Source organism: Hypanus sabinus, chromosome 31 (genome assembly GCF_030144855.1).
Source record: "Hypanus sabinus isolate sHypSab1 chromosome 31, sHypSab1.hap1, whole genome shotgun sequence".
NCBI classification, from domain to species: Eukaryota; Metazoa; Chordata; class Chondrichthyes; order Myliobatiformes; family Dasyatidae; genus Hypanus; species Hypanus sabinus.
In genome coordinates this window covers 6,858,769-6,875,125 of record NC_082736.1, presented here as the reverse complement: position 1 = coordinate 6,875,125, position 16,357 = coordinate 6,858,769, and the positions used below count along the sequence as shown (strand labels likewise).

The window sequence follows — 16,357 nt, the reverse complement described above, 5'->3', positions numbered from 1 at the left end:
TAACCCTTCTTTCTTCGAATTTCCAGTAAATAGAGGCCTAGTGAGGCCGAATGCTCTTCATTAGACAAGCCATTTAATCCAGGGTAAAATTCCCCATTTGTGACGTAATGTCAGTACAATAAATTCTGAATTTCAGAGATTTTTGCATTTTGGAATCATCGATCAATCTGTCCAACGTTAATCACTAGTTTGTACTGCAGTAAACTTGTTAATTTAACCCACGCAATCCCAGGCACATAGTGGCAAAATAAAGACAGGTGTAAATTTAGAGTAGGGAAGTTGAACTGTACTTGGAGGTAAAGCCTGATTACTAGGCCTCAGAACATTCTATTCCCCAAATGGTCAAAATAAAGCCAAGTAACAAGGTCAAAAATACCCGCAACTTGCAGAATTACACGCTTCTCATTATCTTGCTCCATGGGATAAACACGGCGGGCCTGATCCACCCTGGCTGCGTTGCCGGGGCGATATTGTCTCATGATTAAAGACCCAAAATACCCAATGACCCTAAGTTGTATTGTTGATGATGTGCCCCTTTGCACACCCAGTTCCCTAAGCCAAGAGGTGTTGAACCACGATAATGAAATGCATCAGCCACTGTGTGGCTCCACTACACTACCCCATCCACTGTCTACCATATACCATCATATACCAGGGTGGATCAGGCACGCCGTGTTTATCCCATGGACCAAGATAATGAGAAGTGTGTAATTCTGCACGTTGTGGGTATTTTGGACCTTGTTACTTGGCTTTATTTTGGTCATACGTCATACACCATACATATCTCACCATACACCATCTACAGCCTTATCTCTCCCAGCATATATACATCCACCAGGCTGACCCTCAAACCTAATCCAGAGGTCCAAGGGGACACACAGCCCCACAAACACGATGACTAGTGTAAGGAGGAGGAAGATCCAATAAAGGCAAGTGTTGGACCTGGTGAATGAAGGCAAGGGCCAGATCAAAGTGGCAGCGTTGCGTGACTCTGAATCGAGAGTGACGAGATGAAGAAGCACAGGAGGGGTGATTCTCCCACTGCCCGCATAATCTCTTTGTTATTTTGATTTTGTTCTGATAGTCCTCTGTCTATTTGAATGTTTTGGTATAATTCATATTTAATTCCAGTGTTTCTGGTCAATGTTGTGTCTGATGCAATGGGTCTGTGATGTTGCTACAAATCCGTTGTTCCTCTCACCTGTGCATAAATAAACTCGATAAAACTTTACATTGAAATGTCCAAATCTCTCCTTCGCTCTCCTGCTGTCCTGTGTCATGAACTGAACGTCTCAGTGTTTAATTTTACAATATTTCATCTGATTTCATTTTCATTCTGCTTTTGTAATTTGCGTTTCCCTTTTCAATGTCAGCCCGCACCCCCGCCTGTCTCTGCCCTTCTGTACTTCCTCCCGCATTAAACGACAGCGGTAACCGCCACACATTGGTGCTGCTTCCCATCCCCCAGCGTTCCGATTGGTGATTCATTTCTCCAAACAGCCAATGGAAATGCTCAGCACTCCCATCCTCATTAACATAACACTTTGGGCGCTGCCTATTTAATCCGCGCTCCGGCCAGCTTCTGCTTATTATTGTGTTTGAAACCGACGAGGAAATGCCTGATGCACCGAAACCCGCTCCCAAGAAGGGCGCCAAGAAAGCTCTGTCCAAACCGGCGAGCAAGTCTGGCAAGAAGCGCAAGAGGACGAGGAAGGAGACTTACGCCATCTACATCTACAAAGTGATGAAGCAGGTTCACCCCGACACCGGCATCTCCTCCAAGGCCATGGGCATCATGAATTCATTCGTGAACGATATTTTCGAGCGCATCGCGGGTGAGGCTTCCCGCCTGGCCCATTACAACAAGCGGTCCACCATCAGCTCCCGGGAGATCCAGACCGCCGTGCGCTTGCTGCTGCCCGGGGAGCTGGCCAAGCACGCCGTGTCCGAAGGGACAAAGGCGGTGACCAAGTACACCAGCTCCAAGTGAAGCTCCCCAGTGAGATGATCGAAAACACAACGGCTCTTTTAAGAGCCTCTCACAGTTTCAATGAAAGAGTTGTACTAGTATTTAGGTAATAAATTACACATACTTTATGTCTGGTGACTTCTACAAGAGTGAAATCGCGGTTGGAATAAGCTACCACTGAACTGACAAGGAATTGTTACCCCCCTCCCCCTTTCCCCATCAGTCCGTCCCACTCGGTATCCATGCCAAGCGGAGGATTGCTGCCGTTGTTGTTTTATTTGTGGCTTCAGCAGTTTATTGGTTCCAGTTGGGTAACTCCTGAATCTCATTTCAACTCGAGCCTGAAAGACATTATGGCTCTTTCAAATGGAGAAGCGTCGATAATCCTTCTGTTTATAGATGCTGCCTGGCCTGCTGGGTTCCACCAGCATTTTGTGTGTTTGAAATTCCAGCATCTGCAGATTCCCTCGTGATGGCTGTTTCATATAATAACTTTATAAAATTGCAGACTAGACGCTGGTCAAAGTTTAAGAGCCGTTTTCCATAACCTGATAACGTTCACACAGTGACCGACCGCGGGCAGAAGCTGAGGGTCAGTTTTATTCGGTTCCGTTACGGGTTGAAAGAAATTAGAGAATTGAGTTCCCAAACACTCCAATATCAACTACACTTAAATCAAATGTGCCCGGTTTCAGTAACAGAGGGAAATGCGAAGACCCAATCTTAAATTAGATCTGCAATGATTTAACTTGAAATTAAATTTGAATAATAGATTTATTTTTTGGCGGGCTTTTTTCCAGATTTCAGTGGGCTTTGTGGAGGAGACGGTTATTTTCCCCGCTTCTACTTTTACGGACCGCTGATTGGTGATTAAGGCAGTTCTTCGATTGGAGCATTTCTCTTCACCAATGAGAATAAGCAGAATTACACCAATCACAAACATCAGTTTGCATTCTCAAAGAGGGTATAAAATGGGCGAGTTGGGGCGGGGTGAACATTCCTTCATTCTGGTTTGTGTCGAATTGTGACTGTGAAAATGTCTGGACGTGGAAAAGGCGGCGCTGGCAAAGCTCGGTCCAAGGCCAAATCTCGCTCGTCTCGGGCTGGACTGCAGTTCCCGGTCGGCCGGGTTCACAGACTCCTGAGAAAGGGTAACTATGCTGAGCGGGTGGGTGCCGGAGCCCCGGTCTATCTGGCTGCTGTGCTCGAGTATCTGACGGCCGAAATCCTCGAATTGGCCGGCAACGCGGCCCGGGACAATAAGAAGACCCGCATCATCCCCCGGCACCTGCAGCTGGCCGTCCGCAACGACGAGGAGCTGAACAAGCTGCTGGGAGGGGTGACTATCGCTCAGGGCGGTGTGTTACCCAACATCCAGGCCGTCCTGTTGCCCAAGAAAACCGGCGCTGCCAGTAAGTGAAGCGACGTAAGCTGAATCTATTTACCCAAAGGCTCTTTTCAGAGCCACTCACAATGTCTGTGGAAGGGCTGAGCGACGGGTGCTTTCCGTCCCTTTGATATCCAGCATCTGTCAGTGTCTCGACATGTTCCTTCTGCGAAAGAAACCGATTCGTTTCAGTCCCGGCTCGTTTTCCCCTCTCAGCCGACCGAATGTAGCTCTCTCCCCTTGCAGAGAGTCAGCGGGTTCCCTAGGCGCAGAGTCATGAAATGAACTTCCGGAGTCAGCCCCGGGAGGGAGAATTTAATCTCCGATCACTGAACGACTCCGCTCTTCATCACCTGGAACCGCGTTGTCTGGGTTCCACATTGCGGGTTGACCCGGACCGTTCCGGTGTGCAGAAGGCGGGAACATCGCCTGTTCGTTGCTTCATGAGCGATTCCCATCGCCTCACAGAAAAATAACATTTGCGTTTTACATTTCAGAATCAAGTTTATTATCACCGGCATCTGACGTGAATTTTGTTAACTTCGCAGCAGCAGTTCAATGTCATACATAACCTGGAAGACAAAGTTATAAAGTAATAAATAAAACAAAATAAAATAAAACAATAAATAAACAAGTAATCAGTTACGTATATTGACTGTTATTTTGAAAAATGTGCAAAAACAAATTCTGTATATTAAAAAGTGAGGTACTGTCCATAGTTTTAATGTCCATTTAGGAATCGGATGGCAAGAGGGGAAGAAGCTGTTCCTGAATCGCTGAGTGTGCCTTCAGGCTTCTGTATCTCCTACCTGACGGTAACAGTGAGAAAAGGGCATGCCCTGGGTGTTGGAAGTCTTTAATAATGGACGCTGCCTTTATGAGCACCGCTCCCTAAAGATGTCCTGGGTACTATCAGCAGCTTCTTTCGGTGCTGTGCAGTAGCCCCTCCACACCAGACAGATGTCGCCTGTCAGAATACTCTCCGCGCACAACTATACAGGTCTCTGACTGTCTACAAAGGTACGTTTACCCTGTGGAACCGACAGTATTTACTGAAAAAAATCTCGTCCACCCAGGCCTCTGAATATAAATGAACATTTTGCGAAAGAGAGGGTCAGTTTGATCAGATCTGCCGAGAGGCTCCCTATGTGAGGCGGTGCGTCGCTCTGAGTTTGGTTTGTGCCAGGGAGAAAAGGGAGGGGTGGGTGGATCGAGTTCTTCAGCACCGTAGTACCAGTCACTTCTCTCCAAATTCCTGTCTGTCTGAGACTTCCCTAAATACCCCTGTGCTCTCTGCCTCTGCCACCATCCCTGACAGTGCATTCCAAGTCCCCATCACTGTTCCCTTCACTTTCTTCCTCAGATCTTAAATACATGTCTTTTAGTAGAAGACATTTCCCTCCTGTGAAAAATATTACTGGCTGTTTACACCAAGTATGTCCTGCAAAATTGTATAAATTTCTGTCAGATCTCTCCTGAGCTGACGCCACTCCAGAGGAAAAAGCTCCAGCATGTCGAGCCTCTCCTCACCTCACTCCTCCTCCAGACATCCTGCTTAACAACTTCTGCACCTGCATCGAAACCTCCACATGCTTCCTAGAATGAGGTGACCGGAACTGAACACTGTGCTCTCACTGTGGCCGAACCAGCATTTTATAAACTGTAACATGATGTCCTGGTGATTGAACTCAATGCCTTGCCCGGTGAAGGCAAACATGCCGTACACCGGCTTTACCACCCTGTCAACCTGTGCTCCCAGTTTCAGGGAACCAATCTGCCCGGACCCAGCATCCTTCTGTATGTTAATGTTCCTGCCATTACCTGTGTACCCACGCTTTATGTTGCCCCTGGGTATCCTTTTCACCACAATGAATGTACAGAATGCAGTGGGATTATCTTTAATCCTGCTCATCAGAGATTTTTCATCACTGTTACTTGCTCTCCAAATGTACTTGCATTCCCTTCTGTGTTTTAAATGTCATCCTCAAACACCCTGTTTGATTCCAGCTTCCTAAGCCTTACATAAGCTTCTCACTCTTCCTCGACTAAATTTACTTCCTCTCTCATCATCCAGGTTTCCTGAACCTTGCCATCCTGGACCCTCCCCCTTACAGGAACAAACTGGCCCTGAATCACTGTGCAGCTGGTCTTTGAACAAACTCATGTCAGATGAGGATTTGCTTCAAAATCCATCCTTGCAGTGTTAAGCATCAAACTTGGCGTCAATCTCACCATTCAGTGACTGGTGTTCTGGTTCACATCCCCCTGACAATCTCATTTCAACCCTCCCAGGGAGCAACAATGAACCTCATGATACTGACCGCCCCCCCCCCCCTTTTAAATGTCACCTCTGGACCTGAAGAGGTTCCAGTGTTCTGGAATCCTGAAACCCTGTCCCTGCACCAGCTCCTCAGCCACACAGTCATCTGCTCTAACTTTCTGTTCCCACCCGAACTACCACAGAGCATTGGGAGTAACACAAAAATTATCACCTTTCAGGTCCTGCTCTTTAACTTGTTCCCTAACTCTCTATATTCACTGTGGGACCTCATCCATTTTCTACCTGTCCACTGCTACTGACGTGAACCACCACCTCTGGCTGAGTGACCATTGTTCAGTAGCTGCTCTGAGACGTCCCTGACACTCAGTTATACGATTTACAAAACTTTGAAACTGACTAAAAAATGTCATTGAGAGGGAAAAGATGAAATACGAAGGTAAGCTAGCCATTAGTATTAAAGAGGATACCAGAGGTTTCTTCAGATATACAAAGTGTAAAAGAGAGTCAAAAGTAGATGATGCTGGAGACGTAGTAATGGGGTAAAGGGAAGTGGCAGAGAAGCTGAATAAGTATTGTGCATCAGTCTTCAATGTGGAAGAGACTGGCAGTCTGCTGGAAATTCAGGAGAATTGGGCAGAAATGAGTGAATTGGCCTTTACTAGGGAAAAGCTACTTGGGAAACTGAAAGATCTGAAGGTAGAAAATCAGCTGGACGGGATTTTCTACACCAGTGTTATGAAAGAGGTGACTGAAGAGATAGTGGCAGTTTTAGTAATAATCTTTCTATAATCCCTGTATTCTGGCGTGGCTCTGGAGAAGAGGAAAATTGCAAACATTATTCCACTCTTGACGGAGGGAGAAGGGCAGACGAGAGGAAATCATAGGCCAGTCAGTCTGACCTCAGTGGTTGGGAAGATGATGGACTCAATGTATTTTCGGTCTACTTGGCGACACATGATAAAATAGGACAAAGTCAGCATCGTTTCCTTTAGGCCCAAGGTGTACAAGATGATGAGAGGCATCGATCGTGTGGATAGTCAGAGGCTTTTTCTCAGGGCTGAACTGGCTGCAACAAGAGGACACAGGTTAAGGTGCTGGGGAGCAGGTACAGAGATGTCAGGGGTAAGTTTATTACTCAGAGAGTGGTGAGTGCGTGGAATGGGCTGCCCGCAACGCTGGTGGAGGCAGATACGATAGGGTCTTTTCAGAAACTTTTGGATAGGTAAGCCCAGTAATTCCTAAAGTAGGGACATGTTAAGCAAAACTTTGTGGGCCGGAAGTCCAGTTTGGTGCTGTAGGTTTTCTATGCTTCTATTAACTTACATTGGATTAAAGTGTTGACTTTGACAATATTTTTCCGTAATGTTCTGTGTTCATGAAGGGTTCAGTGATCTAGTTACAACGTTTTTCTATCCCAAATTGTAAAAGATTATCCACACAAGTATAGAAAATACAAATATTAAATATTTATAAGACCGAAGAGTCAAATTAAAATGCAAATATTACTGTATATAACACACTCAATTCCCGTGGGTTGGGGGTGGGGTCACTGTTCCCGGAAATGCCCCTCTGTACCCACTCTGTTACAATGCTCGAAGTTTCTCAGTGGCTCCATTGATTGACAGCTCTCTCTGCCCCGCCTCCCGGACTGTGGACACCGACACGTGATAGCGTGTTGCGTAGGCCGATCTGTGATGAGATCACGTCAAACATGACAAACCGGCTCAGTCATCGTTTCCAGGGGAACAGACCGGGGCGGGCAGTTGGTCCGGGATGGTGGGCACGGGGTTGTGGTAAAGTGGATTCGGTCTCTACTTTGTGTTTCGGCTCCACTGTGGGAATCGGCCTCTCCTCTTCCTGCCCTCGGAGTGTCTGTCAGCGCCTCACCGCACCGGCTCTTTGCCTCAGGTACAATATTTAAACCATATTTGCACAGTTACATGGATAGGAAAGGTTGAGAGGGACACGGGCCTAATGCAGGCGGATGGGACGAGTTCAGGTCGACAACTTGGTCGGCGTGGATGAGTTTTACCGAAGGGACGGTTTCAGTTCTGTATAAATCACTTACTCGATTCTGGGCGGTTCAACCAGGGCAGGATGTACACAGTAATGACAGGTTCCAGGGAAGTGTTCAGGAACAGAGACTTTGTGTGTCCTTGTCTCCATCACCTCCTCTGGCAGCTCATTTGGGATACCAACTTTTCTCTATGTCAAATATTTACCCTTCAGATTCCCTTTAAACACACCCTCTTACCTTACAACTATTCCCTTTAGCTTTAGACAGCCACACCACTGGAAACAGCCTCTGTTTCTCTAACCTTTGTATGCCTCACATAATTTTTTTCACATCCATCAACTCACCCTTCAGATTCCCTTTCAAACTCCACCCTGTCACATCAAAACTATCCCGTGCAGTTTTAGTACGGAGAAAACTGTTGCTTCCCTAAAAGACCCTGGGGAGTGAACAGTTTCTGCCTACCCATCCCTAGAAGATATCCCATTGATGCATGAAACTGGCTCCTGAGCCGCACATTCATCACTGGTATCTCTCTATATCTCCCCCCACTAACAAGTGTCACTGGGAGTAATACAGAGCTTACTACTTTTTAGTTTCTGTCTGATTTCTCTAAACTGACTGCACAGGACACAACCCTCCATATCCCTATGTTGCTATTATCAACACGCACCGTCCACCACGATGTCCGGCTGCTCTGCCTTTGAAGTGTCCTGCAGCTGCTCCAAGACAATCAGACCAGCTGCAGAATTAGGTCATTTGACCCATCCAGTCTGCTGCACCATTCTGCCAGGAGTAAGAGATCATGACAGATCTCTTAACCCTCTCAAACACTCTTATCCCACCCTCCACACCCACAATCGAGAAATTCCACATATACCCAAGGACTTCATAATATAGAAACAATAAATAAATTACTGTATATATGGATGTGTATATTAAGTAAATTAAAATAGTGCAAAAACAGAAATACTATAAATAATATATAGAATACATCTACAGCGGTTTTTGGGTGTGTTAAAGTGACAAACCAAATATCTTCAAACTCCTGATGAAATATATCCGTTGTCTTGCCTTCTTTATACTGTAACTGCATCAATAGAGATATTGACACCCAGGAACTTAAAACTGTTCACTGTATCCTCTGCTGATCCCTCGATGAGGATTGGTTTGTGTTCCCTCATCTTACCCTGACTTCAATCAGCTGTTTTGTCTTAATGACATTAAGCCCAAGGTTGTTGTTGTGACACCACTCAACTAGCTTGTATATCTCACTTCTGTGTGTCCAATCATCTCCATCTGAGATTCTACCAACAATGGTTGTATGCAGCATATTTCTAGATTGCATTTGAGTGAGATTTCTTCACATCGTCATGGGCTTAGAGGGAGTAGAGCAGTTGGCTAAGCACACATCCTTGAGGTGCACCAGGGCCAGTGTTGATCTTCAGTGAAGAGGAGATATTTGAATTGACTTTATTTCTTGCATCTTTCACATACATGAGGATTAAAAATCTACGTTATGTCTCTGTCTAAATATGCAATGTGCAAACACAGTGATTTATAATAATTGATAATAAATAGAACAGCCAGTGTAACAGAGAGGTACCCTCAATTCATCGTGAGTTAATCAGTCTGATGGCCTGGTGGAAGGAGCTGTCCAGAAGCCTGTTGGTGCTGTCTTTTGTGCTGTGGTACCGTTTCCCGGATGGTTGCTGCTGGAATAGATTGTGCTTCGGGTGACGGGGATTCACAATGATCCCTCGGGCCCTTTTCTCACACCTGTCTTTGTCAATATCCTGAATCATGGGAAGCTGACAACAACAGATGCGCTGGGCTGTGCTGCAATTAAGGGAGGTACAGTTCCCATACCAGGCAGTGATGCAGCCAGATTGTGGTTTCCTGGTTAGGAAGTCGAGGATCCATTTGCAGAGGGACCAGGTTCTGTAGCTTATTGATCAGGACTGTGGGAATGATAGTGTTAAACGTTGAGCTCTAGTCAATGAGCAACATCCTGACATAGGCTACACAGATTCACTGCCCTTAACTAAGGAAATTGCTCCTTATCTTTGTTCTAACAGTATGTCCTAGTATTGTGAGGCTGTGCCCTGTGGTCCTAGACACATTATCGGAAACACCCTCCCCACTCCATTCTAGGCCTTTCAATAGTTGATCGGTTTCAATGAGATTCCCTCATTCTTCTAAAGTCCTGAGAGTACAGGCCCAGAGCTATCAAACAATCCCCGTGCATTAACCCTTTTATTGCCAGGATCTTTTTTGTGAACTTCCTCTGGACCCTCTCCGATGCGAGCATGTAGCTTTTTAGATAAGGGACCCAAAACAGTTCACAATACTCCAAGTGTGATCGGACCAATGCTTACATCCTTGTTTTTGTATTGTAGTCCTCTTGAAATGAATGCCGACATTTGGTTTCCTTACAACTGACTCGACTGGCAAGTTTATCTTTAGGAAATCCTGCACATCTGAGACGGACCTGACCCCAGTACCCAGGAGGCGACACACCATCGTGTCATCTCTGTGGCTGCCACAGAATCTCCTGCACATCCCCTGTACTGTGAGTCTGCTGTCATCACTGCTCTGCTTGACCATTCCTCCCGTGGAGCATCGGTCTGGGGTCTCAGTACCACCGACCTGGCGGGCTGCTGTCTCTGGTTTGTCATCCCAGGGGTATCCTAAGGAGTCTACTTGTTGCTGAGTGTCACGGCCACAGGGAGACATTGCACCGTGTGTCTCTTCACCTTTCCGTCATGGTGGTCACCCAACAATCTGCAGCCTGACGTCGGTTGTGACCAACTCGTGAATCTCTGGTCTCAGCATCCTGGAAACTCTCGGTCTGTCCATGTCCATCTTCATTTCCTTCACACGGTCAGTCAGGAGCTGCACCTCGGTGCACTTCCCTCATGTGAAGTTATCAGGGACACTGAGTGACTCCCACATCCTGAGGTGGAGCATGTTACTGCCGTAACTGTAATTCCAGCCACTCTGATGGGGAGAGGAATTCCAAAGAAATCCTCTGACATTTGACTTCCCAGAGTACACCGATTTATCTCCCATTTCTCTGCCCACATTTCCTGCCGGTCTATGTTTTGCTGAAACCCTTGACACTTTCCTCACGATCCATAACTGCACCAATTTCTGTGTCTCTGCAGACCAACAAATCAGCCCTCCTTCACTTTCATCCAAATCATTTCACAAAGAGTAGAATTCCTTGTGGGCCCCACTGTTTACAGGTCTCCAGTCAGAATCACACCCCTCAACCATTACCTTCTGTGTTCTCTGAACAAGCTGCATTTTGAATATACTCTTCCAAATTTCTTTTGAGCCATGTGCTTCCATGCTGTGGATCAGCCCACCATGGGGACTCTTGTTGAAAGCTTTACCAAAGTCCTTGTGTCCTACACCCACTACCCAGCTCTCATCGATTGAATTTGTCACTTAAAACGTTCGGCCATGTTCGCGAGACTTGACGTTGCCCATGCAATGCGATAGTGGCTACTCTGAAATTGTTTATGCTTCTACAGATGCAAGCTGATCCTATCGTTAAATATCTTTTCCAATAATATCAGCAATTTATAATATCCCTACCACTAATGTAAGAGTCACCAGGGTATAGTTTCTCGTCTTGTCCCTATTACAATTCTTAAAAAGGTGTAGAATATTTGTCATTTTGCTCTCTTCTGCATCCTGGCCTGTAATTAAAAGAGAATCACTTTTGAGTTGGTTATCTTTTTGTCCTTATTTTATTCCTCAAGCATCAGGTTTTTGAATCAACGTACAAAGTGAATTTATTATCAAAGTATGTATACATTATACAACTTTGAGGTTTGTTTCAAACAGGCTGTCGTGAAACAAAGAAAGCTGAAAGAAGCCACTAATAAAATAAGACCATCAAACACCCAATGTGCAGAAAGAAAGACAAATCCTGCAAACAATAAACACAAGCAAATTCTGTAGCGTTTTGAACTGAAATGCTCAAAGAGAGTTTGTGCACAGATGCTTAGTTCAGTGCAGAGTGGAGCAGCGAACTGAACCGGTTTCTCCCTGGCCTTAGGCAGAACAATCTGACCTTTTCAATTTGTCCCCGCATCTAAATTGTTGTCCAAACATTGGTTTCAGTCGCTTTGATATGATTTGGGGCCTTTTCCCCGCCACCTCGATTTGGCCTGTAACTGACTTTTCCATTTCAGCCCAGATTTTAATCAGCAGCCTGGAGACTGAAGGAGTCACACGGAACTATGGAAGACCCCTCACTACCTGAAATCCTTGGCAACATCATTGAGCGATGGTGGTATAGTGGTGAGTATAGCTGCCTTCCAAGCAGTTGACCCGGGTTCGATTCCCGGCCATCGCAGGTTGTACAGTTTTAGACTACAGAACAACTAAACCTCTTACATTGACACGGTCTACGCGGAACTCCAAGGGCCGAGTAATGACTCACTATAATTGTCTGGTTCATTAGTTATCATCCACTGTGTCGTGGATCAGAGATAGAATTAACATCGCTCAAGAGTTTCCCGTTAAATCCTGTTCTGATCTATTCCAGATTCAGCAAGAATGGACATTTCACAGGAAGGATCGACAGGATTTATAAAGCATTGCCCGGACGTTGCCTGATTAATGTGTTTGAGCTTTTATTGTAATGTCAGAGCTTGAGATGAAACTTGATCGAATTATGAGGTAGAAAGTTATGAGAGACTGGGCAACACGAGTGAATCTGCAGATGCTGGAAATGAATAAAAACACAAAATGCTGGCAGATCTCAGCAGGCCAGACAGCATCTATGGGAGGAGGGAGTGACGACGTCTGCCAGCATTTTGTTTTTTTTTTGAGAGACATAGATTAGGCAGAGTCAGAATGGGTTCCCAGGGTAAGGATTTGAAATTCTAGTGGGAATGAATGTAAGGTCGGAGTGGGAGAGAGTTTAAAGAAGATGTGCGGCTCACGTTTTCAGACGGAGTGGGGCGGGTGCTAGGAACGGGCTGCCAGGTTCAGAGACGGAAGGGTGTACGATGTTTTTAGATAGACACATGAATATGTTAGTGTGCAGCGACATGGATAGAGGCACAGAGATAAAATCGCAGGTGATGGAAATCCAAGCAACACAGAAAATGTTGGAAGAAGTCAGCAGGCCATGTAGCACCTGTGGGAAAAATAGAGTGGACGTTTCGGGCCGAGTCCCTTCATCCCGGCTGGAGAAACAACAACGAGGAATCAGAGCCAGACGGTGAAGGGTGGGGGGGATGGAGGAGGAAGAAACACGAGGTGACAGGTGAAACCAGTGGGGGGAGGGGGGGTGTCTGTTAAATTAAAGACCTGAAACTTTGATTGGTGAAAGAGATACTGGGCTGGATAACAGGGAAGGGGAGAAGGCCATGGAAGAAGGAAAAGGGAGAGGAACACCAGGGGGAGGTGACGGACAGGTAACGGATAAGGTTAGAAGGTTAGAAATGGAAAAGAGAATGGGGCTTCGTGAAGGAGGGGGCATTACCGGACGTTTGAGAAATCGATGTTCATGCCATCAGGTTGGAGGCTACCCACACGGAATATAATGTGTTGCTCTTCCACCCTGAGTGTAGCCTCATCGTGACAATACAGGAGACCTCGGGCTAATGGGCTATTTCGTCGGCATTGGAACGGGAAGTGGAATTAAAATGGGTGGCCACTGGGAGATCTCGCTTGTTCTGGTGGACGGAGTGTAAGGTGCTCACTGAAGTGGACTCCTAATCTGTGGCGGGTCTCACCGATATACAGGAGGCCACACTGGACAAACTGGACACGGTAGATGATCCTGAAAGACTCACAGCTGAGGTGTCCCCTTACTTGGAAGGATTTCTTGGGGCCCTGAATGGTGATGAGGGCGGATGTGTAGGGGCACTTGTTTCACTTGCAAGGATGAGGGCCAGGAGAGAGATCAGTGGGAGGGTTGAACGCACATGGGATTCACATGGGATCCCTGCAGAAAGTAGAGGAGGGAGGAAAATGTGTTTCGTGGTGGGATCACGCTGGAGATGGCGGAAGTTACCGAGAATTGTGTTCTGGAGGCGGAAGCTGGTGGAGGGGGGGGGGAGGTAGGTGACCACAAGACGAACCCTATCCTGGCGGAGGGCGCGAGAATGGGGTGAGGGCAGACGTGAGCAAAATGGGAGAGTTTCTGTTGAGGGCAGCTTTGATGGTGGAAGAAAGGAGGCCCCTTTCTTTGAAAAAAACACGATATCTCCTTTGCTCTTGCATGAACCTCCTGCAGACACGGAGGAATTGAGAGAAGGGACTGGCATTGTTACATGTAACGGGGTCGGAAGAGGTGTAGTCCAGGTTGCTGTGGGAGTCTCTGTGGTTATAACAGGCATCAGGAGACAAGCTGTCTGCAGAGATAGAGACAGAGAGATCGAGTAAAGGGAGGGAGGTGTCCGATAGGGACCAGGTAAAATTTTGGGCTGGGTGGAAGTTACAAGCAAAGCTGATGAAGTGGACAAGTTCCACGCGGGTGCAGAAAGAACCGCAATGCTGCCGTTTATGTATGCAGTACAGGAAAAGTGAGGGAGCGATACCAGTGTTGGCTTGGAACAGAGACTGGTCCACGTAACCGACAAACAGGCAGGCACAGCTGGGACCCATGGCAGCGTCCGTGGCTACACCGTGTGTTTAATGGAAGTGGGAGGACGTTCGGCCGGAAGGAGGTGAACGGTGGTAGAGGGGCGCTGGCTGGGTTTGTTATCCAGATGGAAGCGGAGAGCTTTGAGACCTTCCTGGTGCGGGGGGTGTGGAGTTGCTGGACGTGTATTGGGTTTGGACATCCTTAGTGAAAATAAGATGGTCGAGGACCGATGTGGGATGAAACCAATTAGACTCCAACTAAATGACCAAACTAAATCAAAACGACGACATTAGACCCGGCAAGTCGGTTAGTTCCAAGGATGTCGCTCGAGGCAACACACACTTATGGACAAAGAGAAGCGGATCTTACACACTCATAGAACCACAGAACATTACAGCTCAGAAACAGGCCTCTTGGCCCTTCGTGGCTGTGCCGAATCATTTTTCTGCCTAGTCCCACTGACCCGCACCTGGGCCATATCTCTCCAAACCCCTCTCATCCATGTACCTGTCCAAGTTTTTCTTAAATGTCAAAGTGATCCCGCATTCACCACTTCATCTGGCAGCTCACCCTTCACCCTTAACCCATGACTTCTGTTTTATTTCTACACTGGCCTCAGTGGAAAAAGCCTGCTTGCATTCACTCTATCTATACCCACCATAAATTTATACACCTCTATCAAATCACCCATCATTCTCCCACGCTCCAGGGAATAAAGTACTAACCTGTTCAACCTTTCTCTGTAACTCAGTTTCTCAAGTCCCTGCAACATCCTTGTAAACTGTCTTTGCACTCTTTCAACCTTATTAATATCCTTCCTGTAATTAGGTGACCAAAACTGCACACAATACTCCAAATACGGTCCCACCAATGTTTTATACAGCCTCACCATGACATTCCAACTCTTATACTCAATACTTTGATTTGATCTCTCGGAACAGCTTTCTGTACCTCGGTACGCGACAACAAGCATTTTAAATGCCACTGAAGGTGGTGAGGCAGTAGCAGGAATAGCGCAGCATTTCCCAGCGGGCAAAACAGTAGCAAAACCTGCTGGGCACCAGCGTCCCTAGGTGGGCTCGAACCACCAACCTTTCGGTTAACAGCCGAACGCGCTGACCGATTGCGCCACAGAGACAATCTAGAATAGGTTTCTGTAAATGGTCCACTCCAGCTGTGCAAGATGGTGATTAACAATCGATGATGTGACCTGGCTTTACACGGTCTACATGAATGGTTTGCACCAGAGTGTGACAGACTACTTAAAACTGAAAACGCTGAAACCACATATGTTTTGAGAGGCAGGTTTTGAAGCATATCAGCTCTTGTCTGAATGGTGACTTGCATCCTCTCTAATTCTCCTACTGAAGCAACAGCAGATGTGTCTCGTTGGCTCTTTACACAACTCTGGAACATCTGGACAGCGAAGAAGCAAACATCTGGATAAACTTTATTGACTACAGCTCAACATTTAACACCACCATCCCCTCAAAACTAATCAGCACACTGCAAGACATGGGCATCAATACACACCTGTGCGATTGGTTCCTGGATTTCCTCAGTTGCAAACCGCTGTCAGTTCGGATTGGCAAAAACATCTCCGCCACAATCTCTGTCAGCACAGGAGCACCACAGGGACGTGAGCTTAGCCCCCAGCTCCACTCGCTTTCGACCTATGTCTGTGTGGCTAAGTACAGCTCCAACACCATATACAAGTTTACAAACATGGGGGATCTCCCAGTGGCCACACGTTTTAATTCCACGTCCCATTCCCATTCTGATATGTCAATCTATGGCCTCCTCTACTGTCGAGATGAAGCCACATTCAGGTTGGAGGAACAAAACCTTATATTCTGTCTGGGTAACTTCCAACCTGATGGCATGAAGACTGATTGCTCTAACTTCCGTTAATGCCCCCCCTTACCCCATCACCTATCTATTTATTTATTTATTGTTTGCTTTTTCATTCATCCACCCATCCACATTCCATTCATTTATCCATTTATTTATCTATCTATTTATTTATTTATTTGTTTGTTTGTTTATATATTTATTTATTTGTTTGTTTGTTTGTTATTTTCGCCCTTTTTCCG

At 46.4% G+C, this 16,357-nt stretch overlaps 3 protein-coding genes, 1 long non-coding RNA gene and 2 other non-coding genes across 6 annotated transcripts in view; 4 read left to right on the top strand and 2 right to left on the bottom strand.

Annotated features, from left to right (window-relative positions):
• LOC132383740 (uncharacterized) overlaps positions 1-16,357 on the bottom strand; it is a 362,655-nt gene that overhangs the window by 289,976 nt on the left and 56,322 nt on the right. The gene's annotated exons all lie outside the window — the stretch shown is intronic.
• LOC132383792 (histone H2B 1/2-like) lies at positions 1,572-3,902 on the top strand. The gene is made up of 2 exons (XM_059954999.1): positions 1,572-2,075; positions 3,854-3,902. Exon 1 carries the CDS (start codon positions 1,616-1,618, stop codon positions 1,988-1,990), a length of 375 nt encoding a protein of 124 aa, XP_059810982.1. The 5' UTR covers positions 1,572-1,615; the 3' UTR covers positions 1,991-2,075; positions 3,854-3,902.
• LOC132383757 (late histone H2A.2.2-like) lies at positions 2,877-3,984 on the top strand. The gene is made up of 2 exons (XM_059954960.1): positions 2,877-3,381; positions 3,854-3,984. The coding sequence occupies exons 1-2, from the start codon at positions 3,006-3,008 to the stop codon at positions 3,925-3,927; spliced, it is 450 nt and encodes a 149-aa protein (XP_059810943.1). The 5' UTR covers positions 2,877-3,005; the 3' UTR covers positions 3,928-3,984.
• On the top strand, positions 7,340-12,884 carry LOC132383837 (uncharacterized). The gene is made up of 3 exons (XR_009508766.1): positions 7,340-7,545; positions 11,857-11,965; positions 12,213-12,884. It is a non-coding gene; the product is annotated as an uncharacterized LOC132383837 (long non-coding RNA).
• Positions 11,949-12,020, top strand: trnag-ucc (transfer RNA glycine (anticodon UCC)). Its single transcript has one exon. It is a non-coding gene; the product is annotated as a tRNA-Gly (tRNA).
• On the bottom strand, positions 15,329-15,402 carry trnan-guu (transfer RNA asparagine (anticodon GUU)). Its single transcript has one exon. It is a non-coding gene; the product is annotated as a tRNA-Asn (tRNA).

Bases quoted from the DNA above. Each gene is read 5' to 3' on its own strand.
- LOC132383792 (XM_059954999.1), top strand. From the start codon at position 1,616: ATGCCTGATGCACCGAAACCCGCTCCCAAGAAGGGCGCCAAGAAAGCT.
- LOC132383757 (XM_059954960.1), top strand. From the start codon at position 3,006: ATGTCTGGACGTGGAAAAGGCGGCGCTGGCAAAGCTCGGTCCAAGGCC. The intron at 3,382-3,853 runs GTAAGTGAAGCG...TTTACATTTCAG, and splicing joins CAAGAAAACCGGCGCTGCCA to AATCAAGTTTATTATCACCG.